We start from the raw sequence: 12,303 nt of genomic DNA, 5'->3' as shown, positions 1-12,303 counted from the left end.
GAGTCATTCCATTCTAGGTTAGTAAGGTTGTGGTGAAATCGGTATACTATTACACTGTGATGGCTGTGTGAATGGTAAAACCATATCTGGACTGTAATAAATATTGATTGAATGAGTGAGTGAGAGAATAAAACGAAAGCAATATAGGATATACAGTAAGGTCCATAAAGATGTACATCAGCTTGCATTTCCCCACACCTCAGTGTACGGAGGATAAAAATAGGACTAGGTAACAGTAATACACAGTCTCTCTGGTTCTTTTGGCACCTAGTGTTATAGTACGTCCATTTAAAAATCGTTCCCAGTGTTATGAACCCTGCGGAGGGTATGTGCTATGGTGAGTGCTGTGAAGTGTGTAAGCCTGATGATTCAGAGACCTTTACCCCTGTGGCAAATAATACATTATATGTTAATTTAAAAAATCATTCCCAGTTATGCCTGGAGTCTCTCTAGGGGTTTACTTATATGTTCTCTCATCATTTTCCTTCTGTTCTTCCTTGCCCTCCTTACTGGTGTGTGTTGTCAGGGCTCTTTGTGAACACCCTAACATCCCTGCCAGGGCCTATCTCCCAGAACTCTCAAGCATGTCACACCAACTCCCACAGCTGGAGTGGTTTCCTGGAGCTTCAGGGCAGTAGGTCCCCGTTGCCACTTTCTCTGGTGGTGGACTACGTCTTCCTAGAGCTTAAAAAGTGTTCTCAATTCTACAGGCCCTGGTAAAGCTGTTGCCTGGGAGCTGCCCTTGCGTATCCAGGGTTGAGCTGTGTTCTTGAGCACTTACTGTGCAAGGTGGGGAAGAGGTCCTCTCTCCTTTTCACATTGTTACTTGTTAAGTGGGTCCCATATAGTGCTATCTAGGCTTCTTAAATCCCACAATTTTTAGTGAAACCAACTGTTCCTGTTTTCATTTGTATCTCCTCCCTTGCTTGGCCTCAAGCATAAGGCTGGGTAAGCTGGAGAAATGTCTCTGAGTCCCACCAGGGAATGCCAGATCCCTGTGGTCTAGGACCTGTTCAGCTGGAGGGAGGTGCAGGGATTGGAGGAGGAGGAAGCACTCAGAATCCCTGGACACATGGAAAGAAAGTTGGAACAACAGGGACTTTGGCTGGATAGGAAGCAACATTGCCTCTTATAAGAATCATACAGAACTGTGCTCAGATTTCTACTCATCATCCACTAGCTGTGTGTTCTTGAGCAAGTTATTTAACCTCTCTGGGCCCCATGATCATAAAATTCAATGCACAGAGTTGATGTGAGGATTAAAAACAGTATTGAGAAAGCACCTAGCACATGACTTGCTGTTTTCAATAGTTATATTACTGTGAGATTACCTTTCTCTCTCATTCAACAGAGACATGTGATTCATCACGTGTCAGGCACAGCTTGAAAAATGAAGACCCTCAACCTCACAGCCAAGCAAGGGATATAGAGAAGTAATGAATACTTATAATAAATTTAAGGTGATAAGATATGGACCACATTCTGTGAAAGCTCAAAGGAAAGGAAAAAATTCCTCAGGGGAATTGGAAAAGACTCTCCAGGAAGACATTTCAGCTAGGTTTTGAGGGATGAATGGGAGTTCATAAGACAAAAATATTAGGGGAGAGATTTGGGGCAAAGGGAACAGCATTAGCAAAAGGCATAACTGAGCATTGGGGATTTATCAGTGTAATTGGGGCATGGACTCTGGGGTATATAAGATAGGAAAATTCAAGGATGGATGCTGCAGTATTGTGGTTTATAAGAAAATATATGTATTTGGTCATCCGATGACCAAAATACTTTTTCATAAACATTTGGTCTTTATCCACAGTTCCTGGCTCACAGCTTCCAAGATCCTTGGAATTTCCTGAGCGATAAGAGCAATGGGAAGATTTTTTGTTATAATACTTGCTCTCTTGTCCTTAGTTCTTAAACTCCCTTCAGAGCCATAAAGGTGAAATAGGTGGCTTGTTATCTATAACAAACCCTTTCCACCACAACTGGATTTACACTAATGAAGGTGACTTGTGCAAAGCACCCAAGTGTGGAAACTGGTTGCCAGGGGTAACAGCCATGAATAGAGGGTTGGAAATTTCAGTACCACCCCCTGATTTCCCAGGAGGTGAGAGGGGCTAGAGGTTGAATCAGTTGCCAATGGCCAATCAGTTAATTAATCATACCTAAATAATGAGGCCTCTATAAAAACCCAAGAGGAGGAGATTCAGAGTGCTTCCATATTGGGGAACCAAGACACTTCCACATGCCACTGTGCCACATCCCAAGCTCCACAAGGACAGAAGCTCCTTTATTCAGGACCTCATCCTACATATCTCTTCATCTGACTGTTGATGCATATCCTTTAATATCCTTTGTAATACATCATTTATCTAGTGAATAAATGGGTTTTCCTGAGTTCTATGAGTCACTCTAGCAAATTATCCCACCTGACGAGGAGATTATGGGAACCTCTATTTCTAGCCAATCCATCAGAAGCACAGGTGATAACCTGGGCTTGTGACTGGTGCCTGAAGTGGGGGCAGTAGGATGGAACCCTTTACCTATGGATCTATCTCCAGGTAGATAGTGTCAGAATTAGTGAGTTCTTGGACACCCTGCTGGTACCAAATAATTGTTTGTTGATAGGGGGAAGCCTACAACACATACAAACACACCTATGTTGGACTTAGGTCCGGGAAGCTAATTTAGGGGCAAATAATGGAAATAGAATAAAAGGTTGAGCCAGCTTCTGAAGAACATTGGGCATTACTCCAGTGAGTTTGGTTTTTGTGGTTTTGGAGATGGAGAACACTGAAGGTCGGGTTTAGGAATAATCTGACCAACAAAAGAGAGAACATAGAAATGTTGACAGATGTTCCATTCATGGATCATCACGGCACACATTGGTTGAGATGATGGAAAATGTCCAATTATTACAGTATCCATCATTCTTCTAGGAATTTTGAGGAAATTTCAATAAATTGGAGCTGTGTTACTCTCCATCTGGACACCCACAGTTGGCCAGGGTAGAGTGACAGAGAGTCAGCATGATGCTTATGGTTGGAACCAGAATTGGCCAGACTATCCTTATAACTCCAGAGCTCCAGTCCCTCCAAGGACACAGATATCCATCCTTCTGTCAAGGACTCCTCTTGTAAGAGATCCTCAGGAAGTTTCCCAAAGCAGCAGCAGCTCCTTCGATGGACAGTATAAACTTGATGAACTAGTGATGATCATTCTTGATGGTCACTTGCTTTGTCCTTCCGTTACCTTATCTCTTAGTCCCCATAACTATAAAATGGTCAAAAGGCCTGCACTCTCTCAAAAGAAGTTTGTGTGAATAAAATGAAATGATGAATGTGTATATGCTTTGATAAATCTCATATAATATACAAAAACCTGTTAATCACAATTATCATTAAAATGAACAATGGCTCTACTCAGTTGTCCCCACCTTTTGTCCCCTGGTAGGAGGCCAGCAAGCAGCAGAGAGGCTGGGGCCTTGCAAGGGGCCAGGAGGGAAGCAGGAGAATCTTGGGTCATGATGTGGGTCTTGATGACACACAGTGGAACAGTATCCAGAAGAGCTGCTGAGGTCAAAAAGGGGAATCATGGTGTCAAAATGGCAGGTCATGGGCTGGAGCTGGGGCAGGCAGGGCCAGGGGCAGGTGCCTCTTTACGGGGAAAACTGGTAAAGAGGGAGGAATGGGGAGGTTTTCTACTGTGTGGATTCTCCAGTGAGCAGAAAGAAGGGCTGAAGTTTATCCAGAGGCTTCTCTTCATGTCACTACAAGGGCTTCTTATTGATGTGGTTTCTCGGATCTCAATTAGGGAATAAGCCTTTTCTCTGAGCTACAAATTCTCTGTGGTACAAATCAGAGACCTGGAGGGCTGTTTGCTGTGAGTAGTGTTTATAAGTTTTTATATTAGTTGCCAACATTCTATAATTGGAATTCCCTAAGTTCTGGATTTCCTGCTTTTCCTGGAAAAAACCAAGAGACCAAGCAATTTTGGGTCTACATTTCTGCAGAGTAACTTTTGGTCTGCTTCTGCTGGCTTGCTTCAATCATTTGTGCTCCCTGCCTGGCCCTGAAGGCATCAAAGTTACTGCCCCTGTGTGCATAGTTCTTAACCTATCTTGGTTTTCTGGAGCACAGGAGGTTTATGCTTAAAGCCTCCTCCACTCATGACACCTTTTCTTTCCTAAACCACTTTATTAAGGTATGATCGACATATGAAAAGCTATACATATTTCATGTATACAACTTGACGAGTTTAGAGCTAAGTATACACTTGTGAAACCCTCATTATAATTTATGCCATAAACCTATCCATCACTTCCCAAAGTTTCTTCCTGCCTTCTTTTTTATGTACTACTATTATTATTGTTGTTGCTGTTGTTGTGATAAGAACACTTGAAAGATCGACCCTCTTAGCAAACTTTTAGGTATACAGTACAATACTGTTAACTCTAGGCACTAAGCTGTACAATAGATCTCTAGGACTTAATCATCTTGTATAATTTCGACATCATCTTGATGAGGTTTCTTTCCATATAGCCTCATGGGGGAATTCCATTTGAAACACTGACTGTGCTTACAGTATGTTTGAAGTTCCTTCCCTGGGTGGAGTTTATTTTGACCATGACTGTTTGATCTCTAGAAATTATCTTATTTGTGACTTTCATATTTAGAGAATTTCTATCTTGTATGAATCCACAAGTGAACAGGAAGAAATGCACTTTGGCTAACATATCATTTTCATTTTATTATATCATATGGTTTCTGCCATCCCTTGGGGTGGGCTTTTATGAATTACCGGCAGGCATTAATGCAGATGGGGTAGTTCTACATAAAAAGGGCAGGAGAACCAAACATCAGTTTCTTCACGTTGCATTCTGAAAGAAAATTTGTGCTAGTGCTGATGGGATTATAATATATGCCTCAAAGAATTTTATATATTCAGGCTGCTAAGTAAGTAGAATATAATTCATTTATTGATTTAATTTTCTTGACACACTGCCTATTTCCCAAAGCAATTTGAAGTAACCAGCAATGAGATCTAAGATTTTTAAAAAGGAAGCTTTTTTGGGAGAAAATTTGATAATTATAAACATCCCTAGGAGATAAAGAGAAATGCATGCTTCTAACTATCCATGGTTTGACTCTGAAGTTAAACTGTTCGACCTGAAACCTAATGAATCTGTGGTCCATGGGGTCCAGGCTCTGAGAAAGATTGCTTTAAAGAATTATTCAGCAAATACAAAAATACAAAAAGGCAATACAAGAAGAACTCCTTTCTTCACTCTTACCCCTGCCCTTTGACTTTTCACTTCCTTACCCTCCCCATCTGAAGCCTTTCTTCTTCTCCCTCCCTCCCCAACTTACACTTCCAGCTCCATCCATTTACTTATTGTACAGATTGTCTAACCTTTCTCCTTACAATTGACTTAGTTTTCAAAAGTCTTAGGGTCTAAGAGAGGTCATTGTGTACACTTTCGCACATTATTACGCTTTATTCTCCCCATTCACCCAGCAAACTTCCGAATGCTTATTATGTGCTATGATCTATGCTAGGGCCTGGGAAGAGAAAAGTGAATTAGGCAGGCCTCTGAAAGGCTTCTCAGTTAGCACAGTGGGATGGAGAATGAGGAAAGTACCCCCCACACCCACCCCAGGTAGCGCCCAGGGCCTGGTGCCCTTAGTGTTAACTGTGACATAAATGGTCTTCAACACACTGGAGGAGCTGCTTCCGGTGGAAGTTTTCTCTCCAGTGGCTAAAGGCCACTTCCAGCAAAGCTCTCCTGAGGTGGCTGTCATGTATGGGGCTGTAGGCACCCTCACTCAGGAAAGGGCAGAGGTGCTCAACAGAAAGGCAGAAACAAGCCACGGGTGGCAAGTGCCAAGCATGTAACCACAAATACACACAATTCAAAGCTGCTTAAAAACCAGGAGGCATAAAGCAATCATGGAGAAATCCTCTAATCCCCTGATGGAATGTCCTGGAATGCTCCTTACTCTCTCCTTCCAATGTGTGCAGAATATTCAATAATAAAATCAAACTGTTCTTTCCTTAATCGGTACAAAGAATGGCTGAACAAGCTCTGGGCAAAACTGTTTTTGTGGGGAACATTCAGTCTTCTGTGGGCTGTTTCAGTTCAGCAAGCTCTAGGGAGACAGGAATCCAGGAGAGTGTGGGAGATTCCAGGGAACCTCTGGAGTGAATTCTGCCAGAGTTTAGTGTGTGTGATGCATGTAAATACTCCTCCCTGCTCCCATCCTGAGCTGCCAAACAGAAGACGGGGCCTCAAGGAAGCTTGCGGTGCAGCATATCCAAACACAGTCTGCCAGTGAAGTTACTGACTTGAGGACTTCAAGGGCCTTGGGCTTGGGAGCCACAGTAATTCATGCATGACACAGCTGCTCACTTACTAGCTGTGTGACCTTGGGCAAGTTAACCTCACCTCTCTGTGCCTTGGTTACCTCCTCTGTAAAAAAAACTATCTCACAGGGTAGTTACAATAATTAAATGAATTAATACAGAAATAAGATTGCTAGTTAAAATACAAGATGTCCAGTTATATTTGGATTTCAAATAAACAACAACTAATTTTTTTAGTGTTGTGTGTGCCTCAAATATTGCAAGGACATAACTGTATTTTCATTTCATTAAATCTATAGCTCGAAGTAGAAAGCTCATAGAAGCACTTGGCACTTAGCAAATTGCTCATTAAGTGTCAGATGTTATATTCTGTTATTGTTACCTTTGTGGCTGAATTAATTACTTTGGAGTTTGGTTCTGAGAAGATTGTTGTTTTTAGTTTTGAGTCTGATCAACCATTTGGAGTTAAGTTAGGAGGGCCTCACCCTCTGGTCATGAAGCTACAGAGCATCTCCCAGGGCATCTGACCACACAAGCTCTCCTGTTCTTGTAATCAATGACTCCCAGAGTGGTCTTGTAATCATTGACTCTCAGAGAAGCCCTTCTCCAAGACCACCTTCACCTGGCTCCACTTCCTCTCTTACCACCTGCCCCTCAGATCAAGTAGAGCTTCCCTGTGTGGGTTAAAGACACAAGAAGCAAAGGAACAAGTGTGGGTAGAGGGCAGTGACACTTTCTTAGACCTACTATGTGTGGGGCCCTGTCCCAGACACTTCTGATATGTTTCCTTATTTCATCCTCTCCAGCAATTCTGCAGATGAACAAGATACCCATCCGCCAATTGGGGGTGATAATGCCTCCGGATGTCATCAAATCATGAAGAGGAAAGCGAAGTCCCTTAGCATGGAATCAGCTATGGATACATTTATTTTCTCTTCCCCTTTTCTCCCCTTCAATCTCCACTTTACCAATGAAAAAAACAGACTTGCCCAAGGCTGTACAGATGGTAAATAGTGGGAAAGAAGGACTACAGACCAGGCCTGTTGGCCTTCCCACTCCACCATGCTATTCTTACAGTTGTTTCCCCTGGTCTTTGGTCTCACCTCCCCTGCTTCCTGGTATGGGCAGGATACTCTGACACTCCTCTGTTATTCTTCCAAGCTGCTCCCTCCCTTACAAACCCCTTCCTCTAGGAAGCCCTCCAGCCAGCACAAGTTTGAACACACAGCTGGAAGAGAGATGGCAGGATCATACCCTTACCTTTCCATGGGTCCAGCCTCCCCAGGGATCCATTTCCCTTCCCTGGAGTCAGCCAAGCACTAGGTGCCTGGACCATCTCCCACAAGTTCACCCTATAATAAGCCAGCAGGTCACATTTTGTTCTCCTTAAATAAACCTTATAGAAACATTTAAATGTTTATTTCACTCATAAATTCCCAGGAATGTGCAACAGTTTCCTAACCGCCTGGGTGCAGGGATAAATATAGGCCAGTGTCATAGACGGGAATATTATCTTCCTTTCCCCAATGTCACATGACTAGGCCTGGACTAAGAAGCTCTAAGCAACAGCTCCAGCCCCAGCCCTGGCAGGACTGGGGAGTTGAGTTCCTATACTTGGGCCCTGCAGACAGCCTGACAAAGAAGGACCCTACTAGAAGCCAGTGTGGGGTAATGAAGTTGGAGAAACCTAGCCAGAATCCCACCTAGAAGACCTTGAGCACTTCACTTAACTTTTCTGAGTTACATATTCTTAAACATGATGTGGAGCTAATAATTCTTATTTTCTGGACTTATTTTAAGGATTAGACAAGATAAAGCAATAATAGTGATGATGATGATGGTGATGATGATGATGATGAAGAAGATAGTGAGGGTGGTGGTGGAGTTTGGGCCTTGTGGTGATTTGTATTCCCAGGTCCCTCTCTCATAGCCTGGAGAGCAAACAGGGACTGCCTCTGTAGAAAGGGGCCCTGGCCACAGAGAAAAGTTGATCCTCTTGTGATAGGATAAAAGGACTCTGGGGACTCTCGAGAAAATGATTATTCCAGCAGCAAGTCCTAAGACCATGGGAGAGAGCAGACATTCCTCTAAGTCTGCTGGACATGGGGCTCTTCCCTGCCAAGAACTGAGAACTAGTTCCTGGCTCCCCTAATTTCCCCAGTGCCCACCCTGTGGACCCCCCTGTGCACCCAAGGCCTGCCTTGCCTCTGGTGAATGCTCTTTTCTGCCATTGTCCACTCTATCCCTAGAAGCCTGGGATCAACAACCACTGGATTATCCTGCCTTCTTCTTCACTGTTTTCACTCTCATGCCAACAGACACCAGGAGTGTGGAAACACATGCAATGTCTATTAGTCCTACTTAGTGGAGAACGTATCACCCAATAAGCCATTCATTCATCACCATCTTCTATCCTCTCCTCCTCCCTTCTTTTCCTTTTGTTCCTCCATTTTTTTCTCTCTCCAATCCAGGCATTTAGTCATGCCAGTTACCCACTCAACCTACCCACCCAGCCTATCACACATCCATCCATCCATCCATCTGTCCATCCATCCATCCATCTACCTGCCCATCTGTCATTCATCCATCCTTCCTTGAGCTCCCACCACATACTAGAGCCTAGGCTGAGAACTGGAGATATACACATAAAAGACACAGCCCTGACCTAAGTAGCTTATGTGTAGCATAAGATAGGAGATAGGAGAATCAGAAAAACAAAAAATAGTAAGCTACTTCTTTGATCACTATAGGAACTAAAGACAAGTAGTTTTAATATACATTCCTGACCTTCTGTAATAATCAAAATTCCCAAAACACTTTCTCTACTTTTTTTTTGGTGCTTGCACAGCTACAATCTCACATTGTTACTCTGTGACCAGAAACACTAGAAGCCATCCTGGTGGAACTGTCCTTTTGGCCCTTTCCAAGCTTCTTTTCCATAAAGGATGGGATATCAAGCAACTGCCCCCCATGTGTGGGGCCTTTGGTATCCAGGACTCTGGCTTTATTGTCAGGTGGGGACAAGAAAGGAAACAAAGCCAATGGAAACATTTTAGCAGGAAACTCAGGTTTTAATCTCTACACAACCATGACACAACTGTGGGGCCTTTGACAATTACTTACCCTCATAGAGACCCAGTTTCTTCTTCTATAAAATAAAGATAATAATATCTATTTTAAGGAAATGAGACCACATGGCAGGTGCCCAATAGATGGTTTCAATATCTCATACATTAGCTCCTAATGTTTTACTGATAATTCATTTGAAGATATTTGATTGAAAATTGTAATTGAGGCTGTTCTTGCAAAAGGTAATGATAAATGAAGATAAGCTCAGAGAGGATGAATTCAAAACCCTCAATTGGACATTCAAGGTACTGGCCAGTTGCTAGTGTTTGGAGTGTACTTACTTACCTGCCTCAGCTTTCTCATCTGTAAAATGGAATAATGATCATACCTACTTCCTAGAGTTGTTGTGAGGTTACTGCTCACAAAGTGCTTAGAGTAGTGCCTATGACAAAGGAAGTCTGGCGTGAGGGTTCTCGTCAAGTGAGGCGGGGGCATGTCCCCATGCCACACAGCTGTCACCAGGTTCCCAGGGTTTTATGTGCACTGTCTATTTTGTCTTAATCCCATTCCTTACAGACCGTTGATTCTTTGGGTCCCAACCCTTTTTCTCACACATTTCCTAAGGGACCTATGGGGAGGTGTAGACAGAACCCCAGTCTCCTGGCCAGTGAACACAGGGCCTGGACAGCCAAGGGGATAAAATGAAGGGAAAAGCTGGCAGTCTACCTTATATGGTAAAGCATGTTGGTAAGCTCTAGATATTTCTGGGGATAGCAAGACCAAGGATCCTCATATTCCTGATCAGAGAAGAGAACACAAAGCAAATTAGATCAGAAAGTAGTTGTCATTAGATTGTAAACTCACAGGGAGGTAAACTCTTTGAGAGTGGGGCCTTAGGTAGTGCTCAATAAACATTTGTTGAATGAATTCAATAAATGTTTACAATTCACTCTTGAATGTGGGTTAGAAATTATATGTGGGGTTTTATAAGAGTATGGTACTCTAAACATATTCTCTCTTCTTTATAATTTTCTTAATAACATCTTTTCTCTAGGTAACTTATTGTAAGAATGTAGTGTATATGTATAATATAACAAAATATGTGGTCATGATTGTTTATGTTATCATAAAGTCTTCCAATCAACAGTTGTCTATTAGTAGTTAAGTTTTTCAAGAGTCAAAAGTTATACATGGATTTTCAACTGTGCAGTAGAGTTAGCGTCCCTAAGCGTCCCTAACTCCCATGTTGTTCAAGGGTCAACTGTATTAAGTAATTCAACTCAATTCCATATTTATTGGGTGCCTATCATGTATGAGGGAATAGTTGTCCCTTTCCAGTATGCTCAAATTCTTTTATAGTATAGTGGGGTATTTTCTGGACTAGAAAGAAAAATAATAATTCTAGCCCTGTTTCCTCAGCTTACAGCCACAAGGCAATAGAATCCAGGTATTACCACTTCCTTGCTATGTCCTTTGGACAACTGACAACCTCCCAAGCCTGTTTTCCTAATCCATAAACTGGGTATAGCCATAGCTAACTTATAGGACATCATGAAGGTTATCTGAGATAATGAATATAAAGAATTTAGTTTAGAACATGTAGGCGCCCCGTGTTTAGCTTCTTTCCCTGCATCTGGATATGATACCTAACTTCTCGGAAATTCCAGTTCCCGGGGGGTGATAATTACTGTTTTCACAGTGGGGTTACGGCATTGATTTCAGTAATATATATAAAATCTTTTTAAAAACTGGTTTGTGATGTATTAGGGACTGAGAGCCTATTATGAGATGAGGACCATGCTTGGCACTTTATATAATATATATATTCTGGTAATTAAAGTCAAGCTGCCTGGGGTTTGACTCCAGGCTCAGTGACTTAACTGTATTAGCTAGTACACATTATTTTGCTTTACTGTGCTTCAAATCTTCATCCCTAAATGGGGATAACAACAGTAAGTATCCCACAGAGATTTTCTGAAAATCAAATGAGATAAAGTGTCCCACAAACCTAGCACAGTGTCTGGAACATAGGAAAGTTTCCTTAAAGGTTCACTGTTGTTAGCAGCTATTACTGGTAAGTCTCAGATTACGGATGAGGAAACAGGCAAAATGAGTAACTTACCCCAGGTCCCACTCAGGGATGTGAAGCCCAGCTCTTTCCACACTGCCATAATACCTATACCTTGCATCCCTATGAAATGGAAGAATTTCCTGTCCCTTCTAGAACTCCCTGGCTGCTTGGGGAAGCCTACTTAGTATTTTTCTCTTCTAAAAGAACAGCTGAGCATGCTCAGCTCTGGGTCTGTCCCACTGGCTAATGTTGGTAAGCTAGGATGGGTCTCTCACTACACTGACACAAACAGGGAGAGAATTCCAGATTCATCATGGCAGCAGCTACCATGATCCCCAATTTTGAGCCAAAATAGGAGGCCCAGCAGCTTTGTGGTCAGAGGTTCTAGGAGCTCCACAACCAATCCCTTGCTGTTAGGGCCACACACAGAGGGCTGATTCTTCAGAGCACATGCCAACCTAATTTTCAGTTAATTAAAAATTGGAGGTGGAGAGAAGGGTGGGAGCAGGGATACTACTGGTTAGTTGAGTGCTGCAGTAATCTTAAGTCAAAAAGATGCCGGTGTATAACATGGGTAAGCATCAAGTTGTCTAGAGGATCAGAAAGTGCAGTACAGAGTAGGCACACAGGGAGATGTACAGAGGGAGTAACTCGTGTGTGGCCAGAACCAGGAATTGCATAGTGATCTGTGTCTCTAGGAGTCGGCGTGCATCGAGTTGGGCTGTTTTATTGTCTGATGGCTGAGAAAGAATGAAGAAGACATTAGGCAGCACAGTTTCTCAGCAGGATGTGTGACACTGAGC

At 42.6% G+C, this 12,303-nt stretch overlaps 1 protein-coding gene across 8 annotated transcripts in view; it reads right to left on the bottom strand.

Annotated features, from left to right (window-relative positions):
- Positions 1-12,303, bottom strand: part of IRAG1 (inositol 1,4,5-triphosphate receptor associated 1) — a 126,696-nt gene that overhangs the window by 62,984 nt on the left and 51,409 nt on the right. For 4 of the 8 annotated variants that reach the window (XM_046016454.1, XM_046016450.1, XM_046016453.1 and 1 more), the window contains one exon: positions 3,434-3,569. The exons of 3 other annotated variants lie outside the window; for them this stretch is intronic. In XM_046016454.1, the coding sequence (XP_045872410.1) occupies positions 3,434-3,569 (136 nt within the window). Of the gene's footprint in view, positions 1-3,433; positions 3,570-7,620; positions 7,691-12,303 lie in introns of those variants that run through there. One more of the 8 variants, XM_046016458.1, reaches the window with a different exon arrangement.

This window comes from Meles meles, chromosome 8 (genome assembly GCF_922984935.1).
Source record: "Meles meles chromosome 8, mMelMel3.1 paternal haplotype, whole genome shotgun sequence".
NCBI lineage: Eukaryota > Metazoa > Chordata > Mammalia > Carnivora > Mustelidae > Meles > Meles meles.
This window is presented reverse-complemented; position numbering and strand designations above follow the sequence as displayed.